At 37.7% G+C, this 12,617-nt stretch overlaps 1 protein-coding gene across 4 annotated transcripts in view; it reads left to right on the forward strand.

Moving 5' to 3' along the window:
• Positions 1 to 12,617, forward strand: part of zgc:103755 (uncharacterized protein LOC449988 homolog) — a 69,604-nt gene that overhangs the window by 52,576 nt on the left and 4,411 nt on the right. For all 4 annotated transcript variants that reach the window (XM_058400105.1, XM_058400106.1, XM_058400104.1 and 1 more), the window contains one exon: positions 8,479 to 8,602. In XM_058400105.1, coding sequence (XP_058256088.1) covers positions 8,479 to 8,602 — 124 coding nt within the window. The remainder of the gene's footprint in view (positions 1 to 8,478; positions 8,603 to 12,617) is intronic.

Below are 12,617 nucleotides of genomic sequence, written 5' to 3' on the forward strand. Positions count from 1 at the left end.
ATCTCTTCAGCGGTATTCTGTGGTCCAATCAAAAGTTTCCTGACTTTTTTTTTCCCCACACAACTCTGCCACATTTTGAAGACAAAATTGCTTTCATGATTCTTCTTTTTTTTTCGGCCTTATATCATAGCATCTCACACCCACCGTCAACAAGAACGATTCTGTGTGCAGTATTAAATAATGCATTGAGAATAACAGGGCTTCAAATAAATATTCATTAAAGTAAGAAATTTGCAAGTAGCTGCAGACTAGTATCTTTCAAAGACACACACACACACACAACAAACATTTTCATGGGTCAGGAGTTTGCAAGTTTGTAGATAAATTGGTATTGTTTTCTAGACCAATGAAAGAAAAGGTCACCTAAAGAGACACAGCTGAAGTTTAAAAGTGAAGTTCGTCCCATATTTATACAATGAAAGAGTTCGAGTAATGTGTGTCCAGTCTTATGTGCAAAAAGTGTGTCTGGCTCCAGGTTTTCATTCCTGTCCCATAGGAGCCACACCTAATTCATTTAAAGACCGAGTTGAATTGATTAAGAATCAGATGTTACTCCCGCTTGCTTGGAATGAAAACCATCAGTCACATTTAGCCGTTTTGTGGATAAGATTGAACACCCCACCCTCACCCGCCTTCTCCCCTAGAGCTTGCATTAAACCATGAGAAAGACGTGACACCCAAGACCTGTATCTACATTCTGCACAGACTGATGGAACACTACAGTATCACTATCAGCACCAGAACTGGCTCATGTTTATTCCTCTCTTCAGAAAGTATCGACAGTCCTGTTCTTATATTTTTATTTACTCAAGAGCATATTATTTCATTAATTTATTTATTTATTTAATAGAGTTCTATAAGCTTTCACACATACATGCTTTGCTATTAACCCTTTTTACCAGTACACAGAAACTGATGAATTGTTAAACATATAAACAAATGAATTATTTTATCGCCTCAAGTCTGATATATAAAATGAGCCAGGACTCTGTGCAAGTCATTAACCATCACTGTGGAGTTTGACATGACAAAGAAATGAAATGCTGTACATGGAAACAACAAAACAGGAACAAATTCATGGTGTGGCTTAAGTGGTTAAGGCTCTGGTTCTGGGTGGTTGACCGGAAGATCAGGGGTTCAAGCCCCAGCACCGCCACTGTTGCCACTGTTGGGCCCTTGAGCAAGGTCCTTAACCCTTTCTGCGCCAGGAGTGCTGTATCATGGCTTACCCTGCGCTCTGACCCCAACCATCCAAGGATGGGATATGCGAAGAAAGAATTTCACTGAGCTGTAATGTATATGTGACAAATAAAGGCTATTTCTAATTCCATTTTTGACCACTGGTTAAAAAATAAATAAATAAATAAATAAATTCTGCACCTTTAAATTTAGTGGAACTTTGTGGAATGTAAGCATGCACAAATTTATCCTGCATGCTCACAAAACTTTTTATGTTCTTGAGTCATCAACATTATGCAAGAATCGGTTACAGGTTTGCTGAGCATGGTGTGCCCTAATGAGTAATCGCTAAGACAGGCAAGGAAGCACAGCTGGGCTTTTTGCAGCTGTGAAAAAAAAATAATGTGCATGAATTTACATAAACCTACGAAAGAAAACAAAGAATTAAAGAAGCTCAAAGGGTCGTCATAGTAATGTTATGTATCTCCTATGTACGTTCATGGGGTTGATGGACTGATAAACTGGGCAGCCTGAAAAATCTTGAAGCTATTTCCAGACTGTTAAGATGTAATACTTAATGAAATATTCAAGCTTCCTCACAGAAGTAAATATCTTGCATTAAGAGACGCAAAATGAGGTAATGTACAGTATATGGTATAAATAAACTGTGCAGTCACAGTTTCCAGCTGAAAAGTCATTATTTTCTAATAAAAGCATGTCCTGAAGTGTTTTAATCTTCTTATACTGTAGGAATCTTCCAACACTAACTTTTTTACTCAAATAATATATGACACATCATTAGTACACAACTACACTATGCAATATCTCCTCTAGCGATTGTATTTTAGAAGGGTAGTATTGTCTCAGATGGAGCAACATTTTTACAACTAAGTGGAAAGATAAGCTGCTTCCCAGTTGCTGGAAATTGATGTTAAGTGAATGAAATGCAACATAACTAGCTTGAACTGAATATGATGAATTTTTGTAAATGTTCAAAAATAAATCACACAACGTGGGTTACTTTAAAAGACATTGGTAAGGTGTCTTGTGCACCAAAGTGTCGTCGGCCATCTTCAAAATATTTGCTCACCCAGCGTCAGTGTCTGGTAGCCCCGCCCTTCTTCTGTTACGCAAGCCTCATTCGGATCATGCTTGCACTAATAGCATAGAATACTGCATGCATATGTGAATTGGGGTGGCGTAATGTTGTCGTGTGTAATCTTGTGGAATGTCTATTTAAGTTTTTAAGTTTTTAAACAGTATAAACTACTTTATGGACAAAAGGTTGTGGACACCTGACCATCACACCCATATGTGGTTCTTCCCCAAACTATTGCCACAAATTTTAAAGCACACAAAGGTATAGATTTTATTTTTATAGGTTTTATTTTACTGTAACTAAGCATCGCAAACCTGTTCCAGCATGACAGTGGCACAAAGCAAGCTCCTTGAAAACAGGGTTTGACCAGGATGGAGTTGAAGAACTTGAATATCCTGACCTCAAGCCCACTGACCACCTTTGAGATGAACGGTACAGACTGCGCTCCAGACCTCCTCACAAATATCAGTCTCTCTCATTCTCACACTCCAAAATCTAATAAAAAGCCTCACCATAAGAGTGGAGGTTGTTATAACAGCAAAGGGGACTGCAATGGGGTGTTCACCAAGCACATGGGTCTTATGGCCAGGAGTCCACAAATTTTTTTGCCATACAGTTTATGAAAAGGTTAAGATGAGGCTTTATTTTTGTCACATATACATTACAGCACAGTGAAATTCTTTCTTCACATATTCCAGCATTGGTGGCTGGGGTCAAAGGGCAGGGTCAGCCATGATACAACTCTCCTGGTGCAGAGAGGGTTAAGGGTGTTTCTCAGGGGCTCAGGAGTTGCAGCAGGCTTGAACCCAGATCCTTTGAGCAACAACCCAGTGACTAAATCACTTGAGCTACCACAGTTCAGTTATGAAGACTATAACTTTAAACAGTATAAACGCAGAACAGCATACTCTATATAGACTATGAGCATTAAAAGATATAAATATTATCAATTCTTATCATTCTAAACTATAAACCTTAAGGCTCTGGGTTCTTAATTGGAAAGTCAGGGTTTAATCCCCATAAGCTGCCACTGTTGGGCCCCTGAGCAAGGCCCTCAACCCTCACTGCTGCAGTGCATTGGACTGTACAGCCATCTTGAAAATATTTTCTCAACCAGCATCAGTGTCTGATGGCCCCGCCCCTCTTCTGTTACGTAAGCATCATTTGGATCATACTCGCACTATTTAAAATATTATAGAATAGTGAATATGTATGTGAATTGGGACTCATCTATGCTTTATCTGTTTAGTTATGTATAATCTTGTGGAATGTCTATTAAGCACGTCTATTAAGCAACGATGAACAGTATAAAGTACATCATAGGGGAGCTGCATGGTGGCTGACCCTGTGCTCTGACCCCAACTTCCAAATCTGGGAAATGCAAAGAAAGAATTTCACTGTGCAATACTGTATATGTGACAAAAATAAAGGCTTCTTCTTCTAAACAATATAGACTATAAACGCTATACAATATAAAGATTTTATATACTATATCCACTTTATATCCATTTTTCTAAACGTCAGTTGTTCCACTAATTTAAACCTGTGCTTTACTTTACTCTGACCAATCAGAATAGAGAACTGAGTAGCACTTTGCTATAATAGAATATTATGGATATTAGATATATAATAAGCTGTCATGATTTATAGAATCATTTATATATAATTATAAATTAATATGTATGTAGAGTTCTGTTATCAGTAAATTATATTATCAATTCAGTTTTACTAAAGTACAAGAAGTTTTATGTTTGGACCTCTTTTAGGAATGTAAACGAGTCTCAGTGCCATCTTATTGAATTGCAGTCCGCATCATCGTGTTGGGTACTTAGCAGCAGTTATTGCAGATAAGTGTTTACTCAGTGTAATTGGTGGCATAATGGAGCAGGGCTACGACACTATCAGGAGCATAAAGCGAAGCTGAAGAGCTATCAGCTGTGTTCAGTAGAGCTGTGAGATTATGAAAACTCTAGCACTAGAAGGTTATCCGCTCTACTCATTCTGCCTTTACTGAGTCAGTGGTTTTACTTGATTCCTGCTAACACAAATACAGCATGATCATTGATACCATAGCAGTGTTGAATTCTCAGTTCTCAGAAGGTCAGAAGGTGTTGATTATCTTTCTAACAGAAATACTGGCAAGGTTTATATTAACGTTCTCCTTATTTTACTGTATAATACATTATTGTTTCTATAGTAACAACTAATTCGCTGATTAGAAATGTGTAATTGTTGATGTGGTGACAGTTTCTGTAAGGAGATGTTTGTTCAGTCTCTCAAGGATTTCACGATGTTGTGTTTCCAGAAATTAACTCAAAATCAATCAAACTGTGATATTCAGAGGAGCTTACAATTTTTTATAATTACCACAGGTTTTCTGCAGATTTGGTACATCACAGGCCAAAAATCCCATTTATTAAAGTGCATCAAAAATGATTACAGCCATCATAGAAAGTTATTCCATATGTGTCTTCATTGAAAGGAGTTTAAAAGAAGAATCCCGTGCTTAAAATTTCACCAATTCAAGGGACAAAAATTCATCAGAAATTTTGGAAAAAGACGCTCAAAAAGCTCAAAGAAATCCTGCAGGGAATGTTTATTTATTTTTTATGGAAAGAATCTCCAGTTTGAGTACATGATCAGTCAGACGCAAAGCAGCGTTTTAAACAAAAATGGACTTTCATGAAAACTGCATGGATTGTATCATTTTAGACCAGAGTGCTGTTGAAACCTGAAAACGTGCATCTACTCAAGCCTTTTGTGATGCAGGTTTTCATTTTTGCCTGAAATAAAATCTGAAATCCAAGATCAAGATCAGCCAAAACCCAGACCTGGTCTTTTCTGGATACCCCCATGCTCAAATATGATTGGTTATACACTGATGATTAATTTTCTATAGCAGCAGCTCTGACAGTAGTTGTGACCGCAAGACATATCACAGGTTTATATGAATGCACTGATGTCCACTCGGAACAATAGTTTAACAGATTAAAAAAAGCATGTAAAGGAGATGTTTATGCAGCATTTTGGGAAGGAGTCTCCTATGTCAATGTCTTCATATAGGGGAACATTAAGACAAAGGATGGTCCAATTCCAGCAGTAACATCACAAACTGCAATTTTTAACTTCTTAATATCAAACAAGAGAGATAAATAACTTGTTTTGAGGACGCTCTACAACATACTATGAAAAAAATTGTAATCACATTCATAAATTTATAATAGTTGACAATTTTCTGTGGTGTACGACAAATAAAACACTTCCAGATATGTTGTTATTTTAAAAGATTTAATGTTTGGAGGGTAATATCTTTTCTTTGCATCATGCCGAAATATTCTTGATTATTTTCCTGTCATTCAAATTTTATTTGTCACCTACACCATACACAGTATGACAAGTGAAAGGCTTTTCGTCTGCCCATGCCATAAAAACTGGGATAAATAATAGAATATAATAAAGAGTTAAAAAATAGTTACAATAAAAATAGAAATATAATTATCTGTTCAAGCAATGTGGAAAAATATATATCATAATATATAAAAATATATTATATATATAATTATATATATATTATATATATATAATTATATATTTATAATAATATATATATTATATATATATATACACTATATTGCCAAAAGTATTCGCTCACCTGCCTTGACTCGCATATGAACTTAAGTGACATCCCATTCCTAATCCATAGGGTGCAATATGACGTTGGTCCACCCTTTGCAGCTATAACAGCTTCAACTCTTCTGGGAAGGATGTCCACAAGGTTTAGGAGTGTGTTTATGGGAATTTTTGACCATTCTTCCAGAAGCGCATTTGTGAGGTCACACACTGATGTAGGACGAGAAGGCCTGGCTCTCAGTCTCCACTCTAATTCATCCCAAAGGTGTTCTATCGGGTTGAGGTCAGGACTCTGTGCAGGCCAGTCAAGTTCATCCACACCAGACTCTGTCATCCATGTCTTTATGGACCTTGCTTTGTGCACTGGTGCACAGTCATGTTGGAAGAGGAAGGGGCCAGCTCCAAACTGTTCCCACAAAGTTGGGAGCATGGAATTGTTCAAAATGTCTTGGTATGCTGAAGCATTCAGAGTTCCTTTCAGTGGAACTAAGGGGCCAAGCCCAGCTCCTGAAAAACAACCCCACACCATAATCCCCCCTCCACCAAACTTTACACTTGGCACAATGCAGTCAGACAAGTACCGTTCTCCTGGCAACCGCCAAACCCAGACTCGTCCATCAGATTGCCAGATGGAGAAGCGTGATTGGTCACTCCAGAGAACGCGTCTCCACTGCTCTAGAGTCCAGTGGCGGCGTGCTTTACACCACTGCATCCGACGCTTTGCATTGCACTTGGTGATGTATGGCTTGGATGCAGCTGCTCGGCCATGGAAACCCATTCCATGAAGCTCTCTGCGCACTGTTCTTGAGCTAATCTGAAGGCCACATGAAGTTTGGAGGTCTGTAGCGATTGACTCTGCAGAAAGTTGGTGACCTCTTCGCACTATGCGCCTCAGCATCCGCTGACCCCGCTCCGTCAGTTTACGTGGCCTACCACTTCGTGGCTGAGTTGCTGTCGTTCCCAAACACTTCCACGTTCTTATAATACAGCTGACAGTTGACTGTGGAATATTTAGGAGCGAGGAAATTTCACGACTGGATTTGTTGCACAAGTGGCATCCTATCACAGTTCCACGCTGGAATTCACTGAGCTCCTGAGAGCGACCCATTCTTTCACAAATGTTTGTAAAAACAGTCCGCATGCCTAGGTGCTTGATTTTATACACCTGTGGCCATGGAAGTGATTGGAACACCTGATTCTGATTATTTGGATGGGTGAGCGAATACTTTTGGCAATATAGTGTATATATATATATATATATATGTATATATATATATATATATATATATATATATAATTATATATATATTATATAATATATATAATATAATTCTATGAACAATATTAAAATAAATATATGGATATTGATTATTAAAATGATTTAAAAATATATAATCATTTGTACAATCAAAGGGGAGAAATATATATAAATGAATATATAAATATGGATTTTTGGCACAGGGAGTTTATTGTGAATGAGGTGCAGATGTGTGCAATTAGTGATTATGTAATATGTTCTATGCAGCAAATCTGCTGAGGTATTCGCTGTTGTGTAGAAAAGACCAGAAAAAGTACAAACTCTAGTCCTATTCCTGTGTGTTGTACCAGATGAGGGACTGAATGCCCAGTGGGAAGATGGTCCTCCTCTTTTTCTCTGTATTGGCCTGTTATTTGGATGGTTGGGATCCTTTATGATCTTCCTGGCCTTGGCTCAGCCCTGTTTGCTGTAGATGGAGTGCAGTTCAGGGATTTCAGTTCAGATGGTACATTCAGCTGATCACACCACCCTCTGTAGAGCTTGCCTGTCCTGCTTGGTGCTAAAATCAGGCTATGATGCTTCCCATCAGGATGCTCTCAAAAAATTCCTTAGCACCTTAGAGGGCAGTTTAAAGTCTTCTTAGTATCTAAGGTGGTAAAAACACTGATGGCTCTTCCTGATGTGACAGCACTATGACAGCTCCTGCGTAATATAATCACTGAGTCATGTTTCATTCCATATATAATGTTTGTATGCATCACTATTACTTAAAAGAAGTGCACATTTTACATTCTCTGCCCATAAATTTTGTTCATTTACAAGCATTTTTTTTTTTACCCTAACGCCATTCTCTTGTTCTTTCTCGCAAATCTCAAGGTGAGAATTTAAAGCTCTTTAAAGCTCCTTATCTAAACTTCTGTCCTCCGAGGTCATTTTTTGCATTATGATTGAAGCCGTGCAACACTCTGCCCAGTATAAAGAAAAGTGGATTTAGTCTGTGTGGGCACAGTGCTGAATAAGCTGACTCAATCAACATATAAACTACTCGATAATGTCATCATTATGTTGTTTTATTCATGAGGATATATGCCTACATTATTTATCAGTCTTATATAACGTCTAAACACTAGCAATCTCGGGAAAGCCCAGAACAACATAATCGCTGGAGCAAAATTTAATTAAGGCCTGTAGTTGAAAATTAAACTATGCAGTAAATGTAAGGTATGACCTTGTGTGTGTGTATGTGTGTGTGTGTGTGTGTATTTGGTGGTGGTGTTTATGAGTTATATCACGTGTGTTTATGTGGGTGCAGGAATTTGGCTTGGGATTGAGCTGGATAAGCCCAGTGGCAAGAACGACGGCTCTGTCGGAGGGGTGAAGTATTTCAGCTGCCCACCTAAACATGGAGTGTTTGCGCCGCCTTCACGAGTGCAGCGGTATGTACGTGAGTTCTCAAATACACTCGGGCATCGGCAGTATAGACGTTATTGCAGACCTGCAAACATTTACACATTTTAACATCTGAGTTGTCATAGTCATCTTTTCCCCCCCAGTATAATTGGACTGCATGAATCCTGATTGATTGACAGTTATGTTTTCGATCTAGCTTTTGCTAGTCAAAGCCCCGCCCCCTTTCCTAAATCTTTAATTAGACATAAAACTCAACTGAATGTTTTGAGTTCATTTGTGAAATAATAGTTTTAAATCATTGGTTTTTACACTGAGCGTGTTCGCTGAGGTCTGAATCCGAGTGTTCCTGGCTTCCTACATTGTTCACTAGAATCTGTTAAACCCCAGTGGATTTGCGTTCATCTTGCATCATCACAAACACAGATGGAGAACACAAAAATATTGATTAACAATATAATCCTGTATACATGTATTCACGGGCACAGTTCCAGTGCAACAGAACTCACACCACCCCCTACAGGTAAGTCTCGGGGTCGGGAATCGCAGAAATCGTGAAAATACAGATTTTTCATGCAAACCTTGCTCTTTTTCTAACTAAAGTGCCAGTGTGGAAGTCTCCTAAAATTAACTGAGTATTGTTCAAAAAAATTTGTGTTCAGATCTAACGTAATGTTAGACAAACTTATAAAGTGATTAAAAATGCTCTTTGGGTGCATTTTAGCTGTTTTTTAACCGCACTTCTCTGGGAATTCTGCATTATTACTCTTTGGCATTGACAGGTCTGTTATTAGTGTAAACACAAAATACTTCAAATCTTAGCTCTTCTCTGTAATTGTATTGTTGTGTACCAGTGGTGTATCTCCTGCAAAAACTGAAATGCACTCAGGGGATATATGGGGGTGTGCCGTCGAATACGTTGAACCATTTTGCCATTTTTTTTTTTTTTTTTGGCGAGAGAAAACTCAGATTTATGTCAGCACTAATAGAAAAGAGGTTTTGATTTATTCCGAAGGCCTTTTCCCAGGATGCGTAGAGCTTTTCGCTAATGCCGCATGGCTATATGCTGCATTTTCACCGAGGCTTCAGAGAGCTGTTCTTCATCTAGATTTGTATATGCTGCGACTTGAGACTGGGTGTGTGACATTTAGAGAAGTGGGAGCACCTAAAGGAAAAGCACACGAGGAAAATCCAACCGAAATGTCATGGATAAGCAGGAATGTTTGTAGTTCTGTTATGGTTTTAACGCTCATGTCTTGGGGTGGCATCGGATTTACTGAATCCAAGTAGTTTTGTTATTTTCGTACAAGTCATATTTAAAATGCTCAGAGTTTACTCAGCTGCTATACACCATCGATTTGTGATACAGAAAATATTGAAAATAGCGCAGTTTCAGTCTATGGACCCAGACAGCTGCCAAGTAAGTAATCTGGATGAAAATGTCCGAAATAAAAGTTCAGTATCGGTTCATTCTTCTTCTTCTTCCAGTTCAGTAATATTTTGTTCATAGTGTGTTGTTACAGGAAACAAATCAGCACCAGGCTGATTCGATATGTATGACCTGACATGTAGAGTTTCTGTAGTATTTTATTTACACCCTGAAGTATTTTATTCATCTTACACCACACTCACTTGCCAACATGATTTATTTATTTATTTTTCATATATTAAAGAATCATACTGTTATTCCCATCAGATTATCTTGAAAATTGGCTGTAATTGCTGCAAAAGGTGTTTGAAGAAAACATTCATCATTTCCATCAAAATCATTATTTCTAACTCTGACGTGTCAGCATGCCCTGTTCTTTTGTTATATATAAAATCTCTTTTTCAGTTAGTTAGGGTGTTCAAATACTAATGAAACTTTCACAACAGATTCGTGACTGAGATTTTACGACTTTCTGGCCATGCAGTGTCACACATTAAATCCTGTCAGTGTTTTATTTGTGAACATGGTGCCAAGTCTTTACTTAATACACAGTCGTTTATCATCCTTTTCATTTCGTGCCATCCTGTTTATTTTCCTTTTGTCAATTTCCTGTATTTTTTTTTCCCCATTTCCTCTTTAAACGGCGGCTCACCTCCTCCCTTCATCCCACTCCTCATCCTCATCGACTACTTTTATTTCTCCCCAGTTTTTTTTTTTTTTCTGTCAGGTTATCGATGCTCCTTGCTTTTTGGGTTTTTTCTCTTGCAGTCTCTCCTGCAGTCCACTGCTTGCTGATCAGCATTACTGACTCACTTCACTTGCTGTAGCGGCTATAGCACCTCTGAGCAATAAGCGCTATATTGTCAGAATCGCTGTGATTTTTCCTAATTAACCCTGGGGGCAGTGGCGGAGATGGAGCAGCCGGCTAAACGTCGCCGAACTAATGGAGAGTGCAGATATTCTGAACAGGAACCAGCATCGGCAAAGCAGCCACTTCCTTTTCTATTCACTGGTTTTCATCTTGGCAGTGACTGATCACCAACTGTTTCAAAAGCAGCTTGCTGGTTTTTTGGTTTTTTTTTTTTTTTTTCTCCTGTTTGCAAACAAGAATAGACCGATCCTTTAACATTTCAACATGTAGGCTAATATCAGAACATAATTCTGTAGTGCATCTATTATTTTATCATATTGGTTCATTGATTCTCTTAACCCTTACTCAAACACATCTTTATTTATATGACTGTAAATAAAGAGCTCAGATATTTCAAATTTTCTGACAAAAAAGGTGAATTATTAAATATAATTTAATTATTAGATACTGTATTTAATGTGAAGATTCCAGAGAAAGTCTAGTTCTCATGACTCAACTTCCAGATGAAACAGTATTCTATGTACTATTTAACTATTGTCATATTGAGCATGTTAATGCTGTTTTTTTTCCTCCACATCTGACAGTACTTACTCCAGACTACTTCTTGGCATTGTCATGTGACCTACGACACAACTTCCTTGATTAAACCTTCAAGTTACTCTGGTATTGTGGAACAATGTTTAATACTTACATACTTACATTCCAGCTGCTGCAGTCCTGTTGCCTTATGGGATAACGCAGTGTCTATTGGTTCTACACTACAGCACAAAAGGAAATCTGGATATTTCTCACCTCAGTGAATTATGAATATTAAGAATCTGGACATACTGCTGCTTTGGTGTACTGCTTCCCCCACCTCTGTATAGTAGAGTAGTAGGGATATTCAGAGGTTTTCCTTCCACTGAAGCACGAGTTCAGACGACACGTTGATGGATTCCAGCTAACATGGATCATCAGGTTTTACACTGACTTAGGAAGTCTAGGCCAGCTCGAGTGTCACACTGTCATATCACCCACCAAGCTGACACTGCTGGGTCACTGCAGAAGACTTTCAAACCAACTCCTGTTATAAATCTGAAGGAAAAAATATAAAATAAATTCTTTTATTTAGATTCATAAAAGTACAACAGTATTTTACTCAATTTCCATTAAACAGTAACATGCTCTATCTTTTATATAATGGCCTTAAATATACAGACGTTTTCTTTTTACATCCCTAATACGGTTTCATACTGTAGCGGCATTGCATTCTGGGATTGATTTTATTTCTCAGTCATTTTCAAGTTCTTTAAGTTTCCAGGTCTAGCAAACTTCTCTAATTGAGTGTTTAAGCTTTTATTTCTTCCTTAAGCATTAGTTTGCTTAAACGGATAACGTGGCTATTCAGAATGATCTAAAATTAAAAGTTAAATGTACTTCAGAGCATGAGAAGGCGAATAAATAATACTTCTGAGTATTAATACCACAACCCGATATATTTTGGAATTTTTTCATCAGTGATTTGGGCTTTAGAAAGATAAACTTTTCACATGTTTGTTTAGTCCCATGCAAACCGTTCACTCTATTTTCAACTCTTCACCTTTGACATTCCACATTGTACGGCAAAAGTTAGCATATATCCTTCATACAATCTTCTTGGGAAATGTTTTATGATCATTTTTTGGTAATTGATCACTGCATTGTTAATGTTAAACTGCTAATTTGTACTTTAAATGTTTGTTTTTTTAATAGGTCTACTGACAAA

This window comes from Hemibagrus wyckioides, linkage group LG09 (genome assembly GCF_019097595.1).
Source record: "Hemibagrus wyckioides isolate EC202008001 linkage group LG09, SWU_Hwy_1.0, whole genome shotgun sequence".
NCBI classification, from domain to species: domain Eukaryota; kingdom Metazoa; phylum Chordata; class Actinopteri; order Siluriformes; family Bagridae; genus Hemibagrus; species Hemibagrus wyckioides.